This window comes from Dipodomys merriami, unplaced genomic scaffold (assembly GCF_024711535.1).
Source record: "Dipodomys merriami isolate MVZ:Mamm:240054 unplaced genomic scaffold, mDipMer1.0.p SCAF_175, whole genome shotgun sequence".
Classification (NCBI taxonomy): Eukaryota; Metazoa; Chordata; class Mammalia; order Rodentia; family Heteromyidae; genus Dipodomys; species Dipodomys merriami.
The window spans coordinates 1,264,331-1,286,005 of NW_027203104.1; the positions used below are offsets into that span (position 1 = coordinate 1,264,331).

Sequence of the window (21,675 nt, forward strand, 5' to 3'; positions counted from 1 at the left end):
GAACTAAGAATTAAAAAGCCAACTTATGCAATGCTCCTAACACATTTCCATCTTCGGGTTAGTCGTTGAATATTTCAGGAGCCACACAATAATTTTCAGGAAGAAACTCGCCTTTGCTCCCACTGCCAAGAGAGCAAGATCTGCAGACCTCAATGCAATTCTGGGACCTGAGGTGTGGCACTGGTCAGAATCCCAGGGCCAAGCCCAACCTGGTCCAGGTGGCGCCGTGCGCCGTGCATTGTGGGAATTGTAGTCTTAGTTGAGGCACAGACCTTGGAAAGTGATGGTTTGGGGAAGGGGGCGGGAAGTTCTTTCTGCGCATGCGTCTCCCCGCCCACTGTTCATTTTTTCTGTCCGGTAATTCTGGGTTCTTTCCTTTTCCCCCTCTGCTAGAAGTTCTGGGAAGTTCGGTGTTACTTTCCCGAGGTCCAAGCCCCTAGGCAGGCGCCCAGCCGCTCTTCGGGGACCTTGGGAGCTGCAACTTGAAGGAATCTCAGGCTGCGGATCCGATTTCAGGTATGAAAGGCAAGCTGGGTGCAGGACCAGAGTCAGCCCCACGTGTGCCCCCTGTCTGGGCTTGGTGATTTGTTTGGGGTTCGGGTGCTTGTGCTGCCATTGGCCCGCGAGCCTCCAGAAGCCAGACACTGGCTCCCGGAACCCCAAGAGCAAGCTGGGTGGCTCTCCAGACTAGGAGAGCCAGGAGCTGTGCGTGTGAACGCCACGACTGAGAGATGCTGCCGGCACCCACGCGACCTGATTCACTTTGCCCAGCTGTAAGCTGAGCACGGAAACGGTTGTCGTGACCTTGTGAAGTGTGTGCCAGGGTTGAGTCTCCTTCCATGGCAGTTGCCTTTTGGGCTTCTGTGTTGTTTCTGCTAGAGGTGTCTCTGCTCTGCCCCTGCTTGGCAGCCTTCTTAGCACTCTGGGCTGGAGTTCACACGTGTTTGGATCCAGCTTGTGGAATCTCCTTCTCAGAGCACAAGATTCACGTGATACTCTTTCCGCCAACTCTTCTCAAATCACTTGGTTCTGTTGGAAGGTTTAGACCCTCTTTCAGGAGGGGACCGCATCTGGCCTGAGGATTAAGCCGAAGCCTAGTAATCAGAGGGGGCATGAGACTGTGGTTTGGGCTGGAGGGATAAATGTCACATCTGAAAGTGTCTCTCTATGTACTAGATCCCTAAGCCTATTCCCACTGATTGATTCAACCTCTTCCCACTCTCATTTCTAGTATGGGATCCCTCAGACTTAATCCAGATGTCTCATCAGTGGATTTCCTGAAGCTACTTGTAACATGTTAAGTTTTTCCTGGCCGTTCAGGAAGTGTTGATCTAGAAACTTTGGACTTCGATGAAAAAAATATAGAAAAAAGTTGGAGGTAATGTATATTGCTCAAGGATATATGATGCATAGATGTAACCTGTCCTGAAGTTTTAGCTAGTGTTACCCATTTTGTCACAATGTGCTCAAAGAAGTATTATTTTACATAGAAAATTCTTTTTGGCATTTGAAGTCAGTGAATCATAAACAGTACTTTAAAATATCATATACATACATATTGATCCTATTTTCATCCTCTTTACGTCCTATGGCTTCTGCAGCTTTAAGATGTTAGGGATACTCTCCATTATATTCGTTTTTAAGAAACAGCAATTTCTCCATATACTCCTGAGGCTATTTTACATTACTTAAAATGAGAGAGACTGCCTAAACATGCATTCCCAAACACTTGATAGATCATTTAATAATATAGAAAATTAAGTTAATATATAATCTAATAATATAATTTAAACGCAATTCTACATAATTGTGCAAAGAAACAAATGATCTGTGGATAACAGCATTTCCTGTGTAAAAAACCAACCACAAGTACCAGCCAAATCAAATAGCTATTTAATTTTTATGGATCTACATTTTGGGGAGCCCTCAACTTGCTATTTTGTGTTAATATTGTTTAAATCACAGCTAAGACTTTAATCTTCTAAATCCTTCCCTGAGGATGGTTGATTGGAATTGTGTCTCTCCTATGACCCAGTATTTTATGTTCATCTTATTAGGCCCTGTACCTTCAGCATTATGGCCAAGGGTCTTCATATGACTGTTCAGGAAAGTGAGCATTACTGACATAAGATCTTCAGTGATGTCCATTTGGCCAAAGTAGCTTAAATGGCAAATGGCAAGTCCTTGCATAAGGGTGTTCTGAGTATTTGGATACAAGGAAATGTGCCATTTCACAACCATTATTGAAACATTATAGCACTAGAAACATGCATTGGATATGTGTTTCCTGTATAACCTTTGTGAAAAATGCTGAACTATGCTATACGTGATTTCCCTGGTGTGTGAATATGGAAATGAATGAGCTGGAGTACAAATACCCAGTGGAGTGCTATTATTCTTTTGCATTAAAAGAAAAAATAGTTCATGCATCCCTAAGTGTATTTCAGTAAACACTAGTTTTAATGAAATGTGGTTTATTTTTATTTTTCAATTATTTTTGTGGGATATTAGTTTTTAGGAATTTCGAATGTATATTAACCTAGAAATGAATTGCTTTTATACTGCCTATCTACCAATTAATCAACTATGGCTTCATCTTTAGCGGAGTGTTTGATTAATGCACTACTTCAGACATAAACCATACTTGTTCTCCCATAAGAAGGCTTTATGCTTTTCCAGCCCATGAGTCATGTTATAAGCAGGAAAATCTGGGGCAAAATCACACAGGTTCTTTCCTGATTACCTCATTTGCCTTTTCTCCCAGCCATGCTTCCAGAATCTTCTGTCCATTGTCAACAGCAAGAAAGAATGAAAGGCTCTGTGGTAAGTTGCTTTTGATTTCTCTGTTTTACATTCCATTTTTTGAACCTAATAGTGGACAAGATTGAAAAACAGAAAAACAGATTCAACTTGAGGAACATGCTCCTAAATCAGATAAAGATGGCTTGTAGGTTTTGCACATTATTAATCTGACATTCTGGCTAAAATGAGTAGATTACTTCAGTTTGTTTCTAGTTGTTCTGATGTTGGTAGAAGTAGTCAAACTTGTTAAGGGATTCACTGAAACCGAGGAGGTGACTGCTCATGGAAGCAACTGGTCAGAGATCACATCCCCATGAATAACATTAAACTGTCCTAATGAAATTTTTACTATACTTGCTGAAAACTGTAGTCACATATACCTTCAACTATTGAAGTGTACTGAGTAAGATATGAGTACTTAAATTATTAGTTCTTCGACTGCTTCATAGGCTTTTTCTACTTGAAACTTAGGCTATATTTCATTATATAGTGTATATCCTTTCTAGAAATCCCTCCATGTTTCTCAAAGAACTCCTGACTAGACTTTTGTCTGTATTTTGTCTATTCATTCTCTGTTTCTTGCTCTCTAGCTTTCTTTCTCTCTTCTCTTTCATTTCATCTAAAACTCTCTCTCTCTTTCTCATTGTTTCTCTCAGACCCTCCTCCCTCCATCTGTCTCTTGCTTTTTTCCTTGCTTCAAATGCTGTATCTGGGAGCTAGTATTTCTCTTTTCTTTATTTTTTGTCCATTGTAGGGCTTAAATTCTTGGACCTGGCTACTGTCTCTCACCTCTACAGCTCAAGGCACTGAGTACTCTATCACTTGAGTCACAGTGCCTCGTCCAGTTTTGTGGTTGTTTATTAGAGCTATGCATCTAAGGGACTTCTCTGTCCGAGCTGGCTTTGAAGAGTGATCCTCAGATCTCAGCCTCCTCAGTAGCTAAGATCCCAGGCGTGAGTCACCAGTGCCCAACTAGAACTATTTTTTCTTACTGATCACTTTTCCTTTATTGACATGACTCTTAAAATTAACATGTTTTTACTCATTATAAAGGAAACTTGTTGCTAAATGTAAGCCGAGGTACTTCTATAAAGAGTCCAGAGCTAAAGAAAATTAGAAAAACACAAGAACACAGACAGAGAGATAGGGAGGAAGCAGGGGTCCTAAAGCTCACTGCCTGTTGTGCCCCGAATTCCTTCAACTAAACATCTTTATTTGGGTTCACACAAGCCAGGTTACCATGAGTACATCCCAAAAAAAAAAAAGTTTAAAATCTCTATAAATATTACATTTAGAGCCAAACAGAGTTTGTGAGAGACATTTCCTGTGTTCTTCTTTTGTGTGTGTGTGAAAATACTGTACAGAAGGCTTACAATTACATGGGCAAAATAATGATTACATTTCTTATCAAGTATTATAGCCTCCTCCTTTGTTTCCCCTTCCCATCCCTTTCCATCCTCTCCCCACCCATGTTTACCACATTTTCTTGATCCATAATCTACTGAGGGGCATCGGGTTTGGTTCCATATCGTTGCTATGGTAAATAAGGTTGCAAGAAACATAGTCGTGAGGGTAGTTTTAGTGTGGTCTTGTTTGTGAACATTTGGCTAAATGCCCAAAAGTGGGATTGCTGGGTCATAGGGGAGCTCTATGTGGAGTTCTTTGAGGAACCTCCATACTGCTTTCCAAAGTGGTTGAACAAATTTACAATCCCACCACCAATGCAGTAATGTTCCCTTCTGTCCCCATCCCCTCCAGCATCTGTTGTTATTAGAGTTCTTGATTTTAGGCATTCTAACTGGGGTGAGGTGGTATCTCAATGTTGTTTTGATTTGGATTTCTTTTCTAGCTAGAGAAGTTGAGCATTTCTTCCTGTGTCTATTGGCCATCCTTCTTTCCTCTTCAGAGAAGTTTCTCTTTAAGTCTTTAGCCCACTTACTTATTGGGCAGTTGTTTCTATGAAGATTTGTTGTTGGGGGATTTAATTTTTTTAGGTCCAGGTATATTTTAGATATGAGACTCTTGTCCACTGTATGGCTAGTGAAGATCTTCTTCCTATCCCTGTGCTGCAATTTCATGCAATCCCATTTATCCAACCTTTCTATGATTTGTTTTGTTTCTGGATTTCTATTTTTAAATTTTGGCCTGTGCCAAGAAGACCTAGGGTTTCTCCTATTCCAGAGTGTCTGCCTTGTCACTGAGGTCTTTGATTCATTTGGAGTTGTTTCTGGTGTAGGGTGATATATAAGGAGCTAGCTTTAGTTTTCTACAAGTAGTTTACCAATTTTGCCAGCACCATTTACTGAAGAGGCTATCTTTCTTCCATTCTTTTTTTTTTTTTTTTTTTTTTGCTCCCTTATCCAAGATTAGATAGCTATAGCTCTGTAGGTTCATTTCTGGATTTCCAATCTATTCCATTGGCCCTGAAGTCTATTCTTGTGCCAGTAACAAGCTGTTGTGATTACTATAGCTTTGTAGAAGAGTTTGAAATTTGGTATTGTTATTCCTCCAGCTGTGTTCTTTCCGTTGAATATCGTTTTTGCTATTCGGGGTCTTTTATTGTTGCACCTGAATTTTCGGATTGCCTCTTCTATTTCCTTGAAGAATGAGGTTGGAATATTGATTGGTATCGCATTGAATTTGTAGATCAACTTGGGAAGTATTGCCATCTTCACCATGTTGATCTTTCCAATCCAGGAGCATTAAAGGTCCTTCACCTCTTTGGTTAAGTTAATTCCTAGGTATTTTATTTTTGGAAGGCTATTACTAATGGAGTTGCTTTCCTAAACTCAGCCATACTTTTCTCATTGTTGACATACAAAACAACCATTGGTTTTTGAGAATTAATTTTATACCCTGCTACTTCACCTAACTTTTGAATCAACTTGAGTAATTTGGGAGTGCAGTCTGTGTGATTCGTTAAATATAAGATCATGTCATCTGCAAAGAGGGAGAGTTTTACTTCTTCTTTCCCTATTTGGATCCCCTTTATGGTTGGATCTTGTCTTATTGCTGTAGCTAGGTATTCTAATACAAGATTGAAGAGAAGTGCAGATAGTGGACATCCTTGTCTAGTTCCTGAGTTGAGGAAATGGCTTTAGTTTTTCACCATTAAGTATAATGCTGGCTGTAGGTTTGTCATATACACCCTTCATTGTATTGAGGAATGTTCCCTGGATTCCTAATTTTTACACAACCTTCATAAAGGTTCATAAAGGGGTGTTGGATCTTGTCAAATGCTTTTGCTGCATCTATTGAGATAACCATGTGGTTCTTATTCTTGCTCCTGTTGATGTGATGAATTATATTAGTTGATTTGCATATATTGAACCAGCTTTGCAACCCTGAAAGGAATCCTGTTTCATCGTGTTGTATGAATTTTTGGATGAATTGTTGAAGTCGATTGGCCAAAATTTTGTTCAGAAGTTTTGAATCAATGTTCATCAAAGAACTGGGTCTATAAGTTCTCTTTCTTTGATGCGTCCCTGCCTGGTTTTGAGATGAGGGTTATGATGGCTTCATAGGATGAGTTCGGTAGTGAACTTTCTCTTTCAATTTCATTGAAGAGTTGGAGGAGTATTGGTGTGAGCTCTGCTTAGAAGGCCTTGTAGAATTCTGCTGTAAATCCATCTGGTCCTGGGCTCTTCTTAGATGTTTCTATTTTAATGCTTGTTATGGGCCTGTTTAGATGGTTTAACTCATCTTGGTTTAGTTTCTGCAAGTCAATCTTTGCTAGGAAAAAGTCCATTTCTGCCAAGTTCTCAAAATTATCTTAAATGTTTATGAAGTATTCCTTTGTAATGTTCTGAATCTTGGTTGTTTCTGTGGTGATGTTTCCATTCTCATCTCTGAGTTTATTTATTTGGGTGTGTTCTCTTCTTTTTCTAAGAAGATTTGCTAAGGGTCTGTCAATTTTGTTAAATTTTTTCGAAGAACCAACTCTTTGTTTTGTTGATTCTTTCTATAGTTTGTTTGGATTGTAATTCATGTAATTCTGATTTAATTTTAATTATTTCTTTCTGTCTACTGGATTGGGGTTCATCTTGCTGCTCTTTTTCAAGGAGGCTCAGATGTCTCATTATATTGTTGATTTCAGATCTCTGCAATTTGTTGATGTAGGAACTCAGATCTCTAAACTTGCCCCTGAGTACTGCCTTTGCTGTGTCCCAGAGGAGCTGGTAATTTGTGTTCATTTTGGTTGAATATCATGAACATTTGAATGTCCTTTCTAATCTCTTCCATGACCCACTCATGATTCAGCAGTGTTTTGTTCAGGCTCCATGTGTTACAGGACTTTCTTTGGTTGCTTTGGGTGTGGAGTTCTGATTTTATTCCCTTCTGGTCTGAGAAAATGCAAGGTATTAGTTCAATGTTTCTGAATTGGGACAAGTTTGCTTTGTGGCCTAAAATGTGGTCTATTTTGGAAAATGATCCATGTGCTGCTGAGAAAAATGTGTATTCTGATGCTTCTGCATGAAATATTTGGTCTGTTAAATGTCTGTTAAATCTAGTTGATCTATGCATTTGTTAGAATCTGCGGTTTCTCTGTTGAGTTTTTGCCAAGTTGATCTATCCAGTGGGGAAAGTGGTGTGTTAAAGTCCCCAACTATTAATGTCTTTGCATCTATGTGGGATTTGAGGGAAAGTAGTATTTCTTGGATATATTTGGGTGCTCCGTTGGTTGGTGAATAGGTATTTAGAATTGTAATATCCTCCTGAAGGAGAGATCCCTTAATTAGTATGTAGCGACCTTCTTTATCTCTTTTCACAAATTTTACTTTGATGTCTATTTTACCTGGTATTAGGATTGCAACTCCTGCCTGTTTATGGGGGCCGTTTGATTCTTGTATCTGAATAGGCCTATGTTTGGGAAGCTCTCTGCTAGGATCCTGTTAAACAAATTTTCTAGACCATGAACTATTGTCTCTACGTGCTCCTCTACACCTAATATCCTCAGATTGGGCCTTCTGATGGTGTCTTCCAAGTGTTGAATCGATCTATCTTATTTCTTGGATTTGTCTTGGATGGTTGTATGTTCTTTCTCTGTAATATCTAGGTTGTCTTCAATCCCTAAGATTTGATCTTCTGAATGGTCTAACGTACTGTCAAGATTTTTCTACTTTGTTCGTTTACTTCTTTTCCTTCTAATTGGTCAGCTTTGATGGCTTTAAATTCTTTGTTGGAACTTTGTTTTAGATCTTGTATGAACCACTTGACTTCCTTAATTTGGTATTCAGTGTTTATTTGCAAATCACTTAGGTGATTGGCTATGGTTTCCATAGGCTACTATTCCTTCTGTTGGGTTCCATTCAGCATTCCCTTTGTGGTGTCCCTGACTTCTTTCAGGTCTCTGTTAATGGATTCCATGAATGCCTTTAGTGATCTTTGTGTATACTCATCCTTGTCTTTCAATTCCTGTATTATTCTTTGCTTAGTTTCCTCATGTTCATACAATTCCTGTAGTTTTCCTTGAGTGTTCTCAGCCTGCTCAGCCATTCCTCACTTTCTCCTTGACTGATCTCAGCCTGCTCATAGATTCCTTTATTTCTCCTTGAGTTTTCTCAAGGAGCTCACGCAATTCCTGTATCAATTTTTGAGTAGCTTCCTCACGCTCATGATATTCCTGTATTAACCTTTGGTTTGCCTCCTCTCTCTCTGTATCATGCTCACAGAGTCCATTGCAGGTTTTCAATCTTTTCATTTACAATGTTTACAAGCAGTGTTTGTAGAGCTATTTGGGAACTCCCCTCTGGATTATTCATTATCTGTTCTGTCAGCTGATTATCCTTAGTGGGAGTTGAGATACCTGGACTTGCCATTTTTCTTGTGTTTTTCTGGCTTGCTCTGCCCATTAGGGATGAAGGTAACACCAGTTTTATGCTAGAACATTATCTTAAGGCAAGCATCATCCAAAGTCTGTAGTTGCAAGTCAAAAGTCTGCAGATACAATCTAGTTCAACAGATATACTATTCACCGCAAAGAATTGGACAAACCAGAAATTATTAGGTTTTGAGAGATGTGGGTAAAAATAGGAATAGAGGGATGTGGAAAAGCAGAGGGAGAATTAACCATGTCCTAATCTCAAAGTGGGAAATAGATTGGATAGAATGAAAGTAGAGAGAGCTTAAAAAAGGAGAAAGAGAAAGAAACAAAGAGACAAGAATAAATAGAAAAATAAAAATTACAAATTAAACAGTGCAACACTGAATTATGCAAATTGAAAAACATAATTTCCAAGAAGAACATGGATAGAATGAGAGAAGTGGAGGGCTAAAGAGACATGAAAAAATTAAAACTAAAAATGCTTAAAATATTTTATAGGTATAAAGAGTACTGCTATTAAGGAATTCAAGTCTAAGGGGTTTTGAATTCAGTAATAAATTTCTGGATTAAGTTGTACACAATGGAGTATTAGGTCTAATAATCCACTAAAGGAATATCAGGATGAGCAGAACAGCAATTGTCACTCAAAGAAAAATGAAAGAGAAGAAAAGGTGAAAACAATGTGAATGAAAGAAAAGAAGGATCAAAAGGTCTCTAGAGCTAAACAAAAAGAAATTTAAAAATGAAAAATAAAGCAAACGTACATATACCCCTAAAATAAAAATTATAAGAAGAGGAAAACACAGTTTATACAAAAAAAAATTTAAGTTAAAAATTAAAAAAAGTTTTAGACGAACTTGACACCTTTGGTGGGGGGAAGAGGATTGAGTGGGGGGGTGTGGGGGGGAAGGCTGGGAAGGGATGGGAAGGGGAAACAAAGGAGGAGGGTACAATGCTTGATAAGAAATTTACTCATTATCTTGCCCATGTAATTGTAACCCCTCTGGACAGTATTTTCACAATAAAAAATTTTTTTAAACATTTTAGAAATAAAAGTTTATGAAAGGTACAAAAAAAGACTATTTGATTTTTTTTCGGGGGCAGAGGGGTATGGGAAGATCCCTTGTGTCCTTAAGCAGTCTCTTGTTACAGTCTCTGGTCTGTTTGCAGTGTTTGATTTTCCTGTGGCTTGGTTGGTTTCTTAGGTCAATTTGTTTGAGTATGCAGAAAACTGTTCTGCATTATCCAGCAGTTTGTGATCCTTCTCCCAGGGTAATTTAATGGGAAGGAGAACTGCTTTGAGTATCACAAAAGATGGATTTGGCTGTTTCCTCTAGTGTGGAGATGCTGTGATGAGGCTAAGTTCTGGATAGAGTTGAGGCCTTTCAGCAAACAGTAGCTTTTCCCTGAGGGGCTAGCTTCTGAGAGACTCACAGAGCCCAGCCTGAAGCCATTCTCAGGGTTTATGTTTACTGAATTTCAATTGATTGTCAAGGCTGCTATAGGGAGGGGCAGCCTCTGTCTCTGTTTACCCAGTGAAGGAAGCCACTCCTGGGGCTGGGGCCCTGGCTGGGTGACTTCCCCTTGGGTGGAGCTGAGCCTAGTAGGTCAGGTTAGGTTCCTGTGACCAGCTAAATGACTCTTTGGTTTTCTTCCAAGGCCTGAGTTGGTGCTAGCTGCTCAGCCATGCCTTTGTCAGTCTCAAAGATGGAGACCTCTGGTAGTGGGGGGAGGGGTAGCCTTCCCTTCTCTGCTCCCTGAGAAGGAGTGAGGCTTTCAGGCTTCTACTCACACTGGAGTATTGGTTCCTGAGTCTTCTCTGGTCTGGGAACTTCAGGATGAAGATGTCTGCTCCTTGTCAGTTCTTGCTGGTGTTGAGTTGAATTGACTCACACACCACATATGGGGCCTTTGATGCAGGTATGGCGGCTAAGGCCTCTGCTACCACCCCAGTCATGGCTGCTTGCAAGTGCTCAGATCTCTCTCTTCACTGAGCTGTCCAGAGCTTTTTTTTTTTTTTTTTTGCTCAAGCCTAGTGCTCTACTCTTTAAGTCATAACTCAACATTCACCTTTTTTGTTTGTCTTGTATCCTTTCATAATCAACTGGAGATATGAGTCTTCTAGGCTTTTCTAATAGAAATAATTTGGAAGTATTATACTAGGATCCTAGCCTCCGGAGTAGTTAGGATGACCGGAATGAGTCACCAGCACCTGGCTGACTGAACATTTGTAAAAAAAATCTTGGATGTATTATTTTCCACACACACAAACACACAGACATACATATATATATATACATATATATATATACATATATCTATATATATCTATATACAGATGTATATATATATATACATCTGTATATATATATATATATATATAGATATAATAGTGTCCAGAGGGATTGCAGTTACATGAGCAAGGTAATGAGTCCATTTCTTATAGAGCACTTTTTCCCCCTCCTTTGTTTTTCCCCTACTATCACGTTACTTCCCACCTCCCCAAGTCTTCCCACCCCATCAAAGTTGTAGTTCCTTTTCAACATAGTTCCTTGTACAAGTCATTGTTACAATGGGCCATCCTTTATTCTTATTTCAGCATTTTGTAATTTCTGTTCCCCTCCTCAATTAGAAACATGTATATACAAGATGCAAGACACCAGAATCAAAGACAGTGACAACAAGGTTTATGCCATGGCAGAAGAACATACAAAGAAACAAACAAACAAAAAAAAATCATATAGTACATTATAAGCCCATCAAAAAGAACAGCAAGAAATATCCTTGGGAAGCTTCCTGGAGAACTGATTCAGATATTTGAGATACACTTGAAAAGTAGTCAGTGAAAAGGTATATAAAAACTAAAATTAAGATGCACAGATTAGAGTAATTTGCATTTTTGTTCAGGCTCTGGTGGCCCACACCTGTCATCCTAGCTACTCAGGAGGCTGAGAGCTGAGGATCCTGGTTCAAAGCCAGCCTGGACAGGAAAGTCCATGAGACACTTATCTCCAATAAGCCACTCAGGACACCGGAAGTGGCACAGTGGATCAAGTGGTGGAACATTAGCCTTTAGTTGAAGACATGAGGGAGAGTGCCCAAGCCTAGAGTTCAAGCCACACAACCGATATAAAACAAAAAAAAAAAGAATACTTTGCATTTTTGGTGCATGTGTGTTTGTTATTAATTCTATTTGTAGTTGTATGTTTCCAGCTAAAATGTGGCTTAACGTTTGTTCATAAATTTTACTTTGTTATTTTAACTGGAAAAATAGACACACATGGCACCTATATCTCTGATCCAATTCAGACAGTCTAAAATTTGATTTTTCCATATTCCTTTTTTCAAACAATTTATTTTATTATTAGGTTTAAGTAGTTGTACAAAGAAGTTGCCATTCTACAAAACAATATGTGAATAGAAGATGTCTGACAACATGGTCACCCATTGCTCCTAAACCACCCCTTCTCTGAATTTTCTTTTTTTGTTGTTTAAATTGAGAGAAAGTGATTATATAAATTTCACATATGTCACAGTATTGTGGAACAGAGATGCTTAGTTGAAGTCAAAAACACATTTTCACCTTCAAGGCAAATTGTCATTGTCATGGTCTATAAAGTTTGTGAATTTTATGAGCTTTGTCAATACAAATCATTCCCTATTCCTTTTGAAGACAGGTCTTGATATGTAGTCCAGCATGCTCTTGAAATTGTTATGGAAGCTAGCCTGGCTGGTCATCCTTTTTGAATTTCCCAAGGTCAGGGTGTATAGGTATGTTCCATCCTGTGTGGCTACATTACCCATTTTCAATTCAGAGTTCACTGATAGTTCATATGGCTGCGTTGTTGTGCAGCCATCTCTTCCATCCATGTACAGCATGTTTCATTTTCCATGTATGAAGCTGTATAATCATTAATAGGCAGCTCCTTTTCCTCTCTACCCCAGTCTCTGGAAACATCTTACTTTTTGGCTCTATGACTTTGTTGATCCTTGAAAGCTCAGTAAGGGAAATCATACCATGGCTGTGCTTTTATGACTGGTGTATTTTACTTGGCTTAATGTATTCAAAGATCAACCCTGCTATAAAATGTAGCAAACTTGTCTTCCTTTTCAATGTCTTTATTTATTCTTTTACCTGTGTCTGTCTTTTGGTTCTTGTCAGTATTTGCTCTGAAGTGATTCTCTAATACTACTTCTCATCTCTGCTTTCTCTTCTAGAAATAGAAGTGCTGGACCATATTCCTATGTAATTCTCTATTTAGTTCTTTTTAGCTCTGTCCATACCATCTTTGATTGTTTTACATTCCTGCCATACATGTAGCAAGGTTCAAATTGAATTCACATCCTTCCCAGCCTTTGTTAGACTTTGGAAGGATATTTGTTGTTTTTATTTAAAACTGTCCATAGTAACATATATAAAGTAGTTATTTCTGTAGAATTTTGATTAGAATTCTTCTCCTGACTATTGATACTGAGCTTTGTATATTTCAAGGAATTATTTTTAGATTTTTTTTAAAGTGTCTTCAATCGTTTTCCCCATTTCTAGTTTTTCTGTTCACATGGCACTGAATAATTGAACCCGTGCATTCTAGACTAGCGCTCTGGAGTAAGCCACATTCCCAGCCCTAAATCTAGTACCCTGTTTTTTGGTACAATTAATTCTTTGAACTGAGGCCTTCCGATTTGCCTGGTAATTGCAATATTTATTTATGCATATGAGTATTCTACATACATTTCTTTTAAAAAAGTGATGAGTTTATATATTGGATCTTCATGCATTGTGAATCATATGGTGCTATAAGTTTTATTTCAACAAACTATTACAGAAATATTACATAAAATATATGACCAATATATTCCTTTAAACTTACCTAAACATTTACCATTTTAGTTTCTTTGTCCTACGTGTATATGTATGTGGACTCCTTTTGCTCTTCTCTTGAAGCACTTCTCTTGTAACACTCTTAAAATGCAGATGTGTAATTAATCAACTCTCTTTCCCTGACCATATCTTCAATCTACATTTTTAGTAGAGTTCCTCTGCCCAGTGGATTGTGAATTGAATGTTATTTTCTTTCAATTCTTCACATATATATTTCCCTTTTGTGTGTTAGTCAGCATTCACCTCTGCTATTGCCAAGCATGGCTGGCTTGGCCATTCATCATTTGTAATAGGGTTCAGTGTGGGATTCCAAAACCTCTCCTCTTAGCCTCTGCAGGCAAATTAGCACTCTTATTTCCTTCCAACTTTTAAATTTGTCTTCTGTAACTTTAGATCACATCCCTCTTCTAATTTTTCTCTGTCTTGTTTGTCGTGGTCCTATTTTTTGTTTTTTGTCATCTTGAATGTTCCTTAAGCCTCTATCCATCCTCCATCCTTCCATGAAGGCATATTTAAATGAAAATGTAGTCAGGGAATATGGTATGCCCCTCACAACTATATTGTGGATTGTAGAAGGTAGGCCAAGTTCACAAAACTTCCTTCTAGCAGTTCTTTTTTACATAGGAAAGAAATATCAGGGTATCTATGACCATACTTCAGTATTTAGCACTTAAACTACAAAAGAGTTAACATAGGATATTTATATATGGGAAGTAAATCAGACCTTATAAGGGCCAATCCATAATTAGCGACATTCTTAAGTACTGTTACTGCCTTTAACATTTATGTGGACACTTACTTTTCATGAATCAGTAAGGTGCTATGTATTCCATGCGATGTCCTAAATGTCTTGTGATTGCTTATGAAATACCGTGTGTGTGTGTGTGTGTGTGTGTGTGTGTGTGTGTGTGTGTGTGTGTGTGTGTGTGTGTGTGTGTGCGTGTGTGTGTGTGTGTTGGTTGGTTGTGAGGTTTGATTTCTGGACCTGAGCACTGTCCCTGAATTCTTCACCTCAAGGCTAGTGCTCTACCACATGAGCCATAGCACCAGTTCTGCTTTTCTCCTGGTGATTAATTGGGGATGAGTCCCACAGACCTTCCTGACTTGGCCAAATTACTTGATTCAAATGTGCCATTACAGAAGCTGGTGTCATTTGATGATGTGGCTGTGGACTTCAGCTGGGAGGAGTGGCAAGACCTGGATCATGCTCAGAGGACCCTGCATAGAGATGTAATGCTGGAGACCTACAGCAACCTCTTGTCTTTAGGTGAGCGAAAGTCATTTGAACATGCGAGATCAAAGGCTGTTTTCTTTTCTAAGTAGATATATAAATATTTATGTTGTTTCGGGTGATGATTCCACTCCGTGGGAATATAAAATTCCTGTCCATTTTTTCCACTTCATTATGTAACTGGAGACAATTTTATTCCCATTCTTCAAGAAACCCAATCAGCACTTAGGCCCAAAATCTAAACTACATTCCACTAATAGAAAGAAGACTGTCATCCTAAACTTGGGGTGATTTCTGTAGGTGCAAATATAGTCTAGAATAGAAAGTACATCACTATTTGAAGTATGATCTGAAAATCACTAGTTGAAAGTGGTTATTTGTAATCAACCCTGGTCCTGGGTGCAGTGGCTAACACCCTAACACCTGTAATCTTAGCTTCTCTGGAGGCTGAAATGTGAGGATTTTGGTTTGAAGCCAGCAACTGCAGAAAAGTGACCATGAGGCTTTTATCTCCAAATCCCCTCACAATCTACAAATGTAGCTGGGACTGAAACTAGCAGAAGGCTAGCTTTGAGCAAAAGAGCTGAGTTCAAGGCACACAATTGGCAAAATAAGTTGAAAGCTGGGAAATATCAACCAGGAAGTTGGTAAGAAATGAGAAACAAGGTTTAGGAGCAACTTTGTGAACATGATGTCTAAGACCTTACAGTAATGATGACCCATCCTACCAATAGTTCTTCTCTACTTGTTTATAACAGGACACTGTGTTCCTAAACCTAAATTGATTGCCAAGCTGGAGCAAGGGTCAGAACCATGGATAAGAGAAGCCTCAGAGAAGAATCTCACAGGTGAGATAAAGCATCTTGCATGGTGGTTTTGTAGCCAGAGTCCACTTGGTAAGTTTAATGAGCTGTACTGAGCAATAATGTTCCTAGTTCCCCTGAGTCATGTGTGGCAGAGAACTAGGTGATCCTTTGTCTCAAGGACATGACAATCAAGAATTTACATGGAGACAAACTGATTTGGCTGTCCCAGTATAGTTAAAGTGAGCAATTTTCTATTTATTTGTAGAAATCATTCTTAAACAGAAAAAGGAAATGAGAAATGTAGAAAATGATGTCTCATTTTCACTGAAACAAGGTATGAGGAAATAAGGAGTATGCCAGGACTGCTACCTGTGATGAGGGAAATTGCTTCTTGGTGATGGTGGAAGTGAGTGAGATTCAGAAGCAAAGCTTTTGGTTCATAGGAGATGACTACCTGGGTGGTAAGCTGCAGTATCTTTGTCTTGAATGGTTGTGAAGGAGCAGAAGTGTTAGAAAAGGAAATTTGATGAGAATTTGACTAAGGATGAGGGAAACCAATTTTAAAAATGCCAACAATCCCTAAAGTAATTCTTAGTGAGAAGTTAGAACTGAAGAGATGGAGGTATAAATCCTTACTCTCAGGAACCTTCCATTCTTAGCGGAAAGGCCAAGGGATGTATCAAACACCCTAATGGTCCCTAAATCTAGACAGTATTTCTGTTCCTCACCTAATGGTTGAGAAGGAAAGCAGCAAAATGTGTAAATTATTTCCACAAATTAAAAGAAAAATAATAGCTATTCCCTTATGACCAAACCTCGAGGGTATTAAAAGCAAATGTTTAGTACTCAGCTTATAACTAATAGTGTGTAGATGAATCATTTGAGTAATTAATTCCTTGAGAAAAACAGAAAAGAACTGAAACAGAAAAGCATTATTTACCATTGTAAAATGTCAGTGCTACTTTCTTTTTTTTTTTTTTTTTAATTGTATTTTATTTTATTTGAGAACATACTGTACAGAGGGGCTACAATTACATGGGCAGGATAATGCATACATTTCTTACCAAGCATTGCAGCCTCCTCCTTTGTTTACCCTTCACTTCCCTTCCCCGCCTCCCCCCTCCCCCCACCCAATTTTACCCCCCTCCCCCCACCCAATTATACCCCCCTCCCCCCCCCCCACACCGACATTGTAAAGCTGGTTTTGACATGACATTTTGTACTTCTCATTGTTGCAACAGGTCCACCCGAATCCTTAAACGTGTTGTTTGTCCCCATCTCCTCCACATGTTATACTGACATCAAATATAGTGAAAGCGGGGGTTACACTGTGGGGGAGGGACATACAAAGCAACAAAGAAATAATCTTATAAATGCGTTAGAAACACATGCATGAAAGAAACGAAAACTTTAAAATACATATTTAAGGGTTCATTTTCCTAACATCACATTATCTGACCTTTTCCGCTTGACTCATACCTATACTAGATGTTGCAAATAAGGGAAACCATGGGACCTATGCTTCTTTGGGCCTGGCTTACTTCACTTAATATAATTTTTTCCAAACTTTTCCATTTCCTAACAAATGGGGCAATGTCATTCTTTCTGATGGAGGCATAGAATTCCCTTGTGTATATATACCACATTTTCTTGATCCATTCATCTACTGAGGGGCATCTGGGTTGGTTCCATATCTTAGCTCTGGTAAATAATGCTGCAATAAACATAGTTGTGCTGGTAGCTTTAGTGTGGTCTTGTTTGTAAACATTTGGGTAAATGCCCAAAAGTGGGATTGCTGGATCATAGGGGAGATCTATGTGAAGTCTTTTGAGGAACCTCCATACTGCTTTCCAAAGTGGTTGAACAAGTTTACATTCCCACCAACAATGAAGTAAGGTTCCTTTCTGTCCACATCCCCTCCAGCATCTGTTGTTGTTAGAGTTCTTGATTTTTGCCATTCTAACTTGAGTGAGGTAATATCTCAATGTTGTTTTGATTTGCATTTCTTTTATGGCTAGGGATGTTGAACATTTCTTCATGTGTCTATTGGCCATCCTTCTTTCTTCTTCAGAGAAGCTTCTCTTTAAGTCTTTCGCCCACTTATTTATTGGGCAGTTGTTTCTTTGAGGATTTGTTGTTGGGTGGTTTAATTTTTTGAGTTCCAAGTATATTTTAGATATGAGACCATTGTCCGTTGTATGGCTAGTAAAGATCTTCTCCCAATCGGTGGGCTTTCTATTGATCTTGCCAGCTATTTCATTTGCCCTGCAGAAGCTCTGCAATCTTATGCAATCCCATTTGTCCAACCTTTCTTTGATTTGTTGTGCTTCCGGGTCTCTATTCAGAAAATTTCGACCTGAGCCAAGGAGACTTAGGGTTTCTCCTATTCCATCCTGTAATGTTTTCAGAGTGTCTGCTTTCAGTTCAAGGTCTTTGATCCATTTGGAGTTGATTCTGGTGCAGGGTGATATATAAGGATCTAGCTTTAGTTTTCTACATGTAGTTAACAAATTTTGCCAGCACCATTTACTGAAGAGGCTGTCTTTCTGCCATTCTATTGTTTTAGCTTCCTTATCGAAGATTAGATGGCTATAGGTCTGTAGGTTCATTTCTGGGTTTTCAATTCTATTCCATTGGTCCTGCGGTCTGTTTTTATGCCAATACCAAGCTGTTTTGATTACTATGGCTTTATAGTAGAGTTTGAAATTTGGTATTGATATTCCTCCAGAAGTGTTTTACTTTCTTAACTAATACATTATAGAGAAAAGCTTATATTCTGCATCAAAGAGTTCCAGCTTTGATCTTTTAAAATCTCGTAACAGGATGCACGGAAATGCCTTTACTGTTACATTAAGGAATCTTGAGGTCTCATTTCTGTTTTTGTCTGTCTTTCTATATCTCATTGTAGATGTCCAAGAAAAGGAGTACAGGACTAAGACCTGTCAGGAGAATCCCTACGATTGTCTGGCTGATGTCGGAGTCATGAATACTAACACAGGGGAGAAAAATGTGAAATTAATAACAACTTTTAATTTGAGATCAAAACCTAAGTCAGAGCTGATTAGGAATAATGGAAACTCCTTAGGGATAAGGACAGAGGAGTTCAGGCAGTGTCAGAACATGCTTCTCCATGGCGAGTCTAATGGGATATGTGCTGCTTATAGTCCTGGAGTATCTCCTGTAGTTAAAGAATCTAACCAATGTGGACATTCTTTCACCCGGAAGACACACCTTACTGTCCATCAGAGAACACACACAGGAGAGAAACCTTATGAATGTAATGTGTGTGGAAAGTGTTTCAGCCGGAAGGCACAGCTTACTGTCCATCAGCTAACACACACAGGAGAGAAACCTTATGAATGTAACCTGTGTGGAAAGTCTTTCAGCCGGAAGTCACAACTTACTGTCCATCTGACAACACACACAGGAGAGAAACCTTATGAATGTAACCTGTGTGGAAAGTCTTTCACTCGGAAGGTACAGCTTACTGTCCATCAGCTAACACACACAGGAGAGAAACCATATGAATGTAATGTGTGTGGAAAGTCTTTCAGCCTGAAGGCACACCTCACTGTCCATCTGACAACACACACAGGAGAGAAACCTTATGAATGTAACCTGTGTGGAAAGTCATTCAGCCTGAAGTCATACCTCACTGTCCATCAGAAAACACACACAGGAGAGAAGCCTTATGAATGTATCCAGTGTGGGAAGTCTTTCACCCAGAAGACAAACCTTACTGTTCACGAGCGAACACACACAGGTGAGAAACCTTATGAATGTAACCTCTGTGGAAAGTCTTTCATGTGGAAGTCAAAACTTACATATCATCACAGAATACACATAGGAGAGAAACCTTATGAATGTAATGTGTGTGGAAAGTCTTTCACCCAGAAGACAACCCTTAATGTCCATCAGACAACACACACAGGAGAGAAACCTTATGAATGTAACCTGTGTGGAAAGTCATTCAGCCGGAAGTCATACCTCACTGTCCATCAGAAAACACACACAGGAGAGAAGCCTTATGAATGTATCCAGTGTGGGAAGTCTTTCACCCAGAAGACAAACCTTACTGCTCACAAGCGAACACACACAGGTGAGAAACCTTATGAATGTAACCTCTGTGGAAAGTCTTTCATGTGGAAGTCAAAACTTACATATCATCACAGAATACACATAGGAGAGAAACCTTATGAATGTAATGTGTGTGGAAAGTCTTTCACCCAGAAGACAACCCTTAATGTCCATCAGACAACACACACAGGAGAGAAACCTTATCAGTGTAATGTCTGTAGAAAGTCTTTCACCCAGAAAGGAAACCTTAGGATCCATCAGACAACACATACAGGAGAGAGACCTTATGAATGTAATGTGTGTAGAAAGTCTTTCGCCATGAAGTCACAACTTACTGCCCATCAGGCAACACATACAGGACAGAGACTTTATGAATGTAGGAGGTGTGGAAAGTCTTTCAGCAAGAAAATCGGCCTTACTTTCCATGAGAGAAAACACACGGGAGAAAAACCTTATGATTGTAGCTAGTGTGGAAAGTCTTTCATCCAGAAGTCGATCCTTAAATCACATCAGATATTACACATAGGAGAGAAACCTTATGAATGTATGGAGTGTGGAAAGTCTTTCAGGTGGAAGGCAGCACTTAACATCCATGAGATAATGCACACAGGAGAGAAACCTTATGAATGTAACAGCTGTGGAAAGTCTTTCACCAGGAAGGTATACCTTTCTGACCATCAGAGAACACACACAGGAGAGAAACCTTTTGAATGTGACCTGTGTGGAAAGTCATTCAGCCACAGGGGAAACCTTACTGTCCATCAGAAAACACACAGGAGTAAAACTTTAGGAATGTAACAGCTGTGGATAGAGTTTCACACAGAATTCAGCCCTTATTTTTCATCAGAGAGCACAACACAGGAGAGAAGCCTTATGACTGCAACAAATGTGTAAAGAACCATCCACTGGAGGCCACAGCCTAGCATATAAGAAAATTCACCCAAATGAGAAATCTCTAGAATGTAACAAGTAGGGAAAGCCTTTCATTTGGAAGAGAAGTCAGTTTGCAATAGAGAACCCACACAGGATACAAACCTTATCAAAGTAGAAATGTGGAATTCTTCAACCAGAAGGCACAGCTCAGGGTTCATCATTGAACACACACACACATGAGAAATCATAGCAATGTAAAACATGTAGAAAGTTTTTCAAAAAAGTTCTAAGTACTCTCAGTCATTCTTCCCTGAATGTCCATCTTCTAAAATTTCTATTGGGAGATCTACAAGAAGATGATTATGTCTAATTTCCTGTTTCATGAAATTCTAGGATGATATGTACCTTTTTCCTTTTATTTTGCTGTTAGTTTCATTTGAACTCATGGCCCTTTACTTCCCTTTGGCTTTTATTCTCAAGCTTAGCACTCTACCCTTTGTGCCACATCTCTAATTTTGAGGTTGTTGTATTTAGTATCATGAGTCCTATCATTGAGAAGCAGTCTACTTTCTTCAAAGGTGTTTACAAAACTTATGTAAGTAAAACTGAAATGTTATAAATTAGGAAAATAAGTAGTTTCATAGAATCTATAAAGAAATTGAGTGATTTAATGGAATTTTGAACATTTAAAAATGAGAAATATTTGAGAATTATAGATGAGTAATAAAGTTGATTTAGTAAATACTTATTTTATGTGGTGAAATTCAATCAAAGTGACACAGAATCCATTCAGATTTCTTGTGGGAAACAATTTTCAAATTTTTCTGTAAACCTAGAATACCTTCTATAACATCAGTCTCTTCCACCCCTGGAAATGAACAGTTCTGTAATTTTTATAGAGCTGGTAGAATTTGTCATATATTCATATAGTCTTTCACAACAGAATAGACAAAATACATACTTTAAGGGATAGAGGTATGGCTTAGTTTTTAGAGCATTAGTAAGTGAGCAAAAGTATCATGTACTGGCTTTGAGTCCCATTCTTGGAGCTTAAAAAAAAGAATATACACTTAACATTCCACAATTCCATGTGTAAAAACAGAATTCAGAAGCCCCACATGAACATGTCTCCATAGCAACAGCTTATGAGGACTTTAGAGACATACTTGAGAATGTCCCA

General features: G+C 38.7%; 1 protein-coding gene across 1 annotated transcript; it reads left to right on the forward strand.

The window, feature by feature from the left end:
• Positions 1 to 14,588: 14,588 nt before the first annotated feature.
• LOC138829685 (zinc finger protein 717-like) lies at positions 14,589 to 20,795 on the forward strand. Its single transcript, XM_070026158.1, has 4 exons — positions 14,589 to 14,775; positions 15,498 to 15,587; positions 15,811 to 15,879; positions 18,454 to 20,795. Exons 1-4 carry the CDS (start codon positions 14,589 to 14,591, stop codon positions 20,088 to 20,090), a joined length of 1,983 nt encoding a protein of 660 aa, XP_069882259.1. The 3' UTR covers positions 20,091 to 20,795.
• Positions 20,796 to 21,675: the final 880 nt, after the last annotated feature.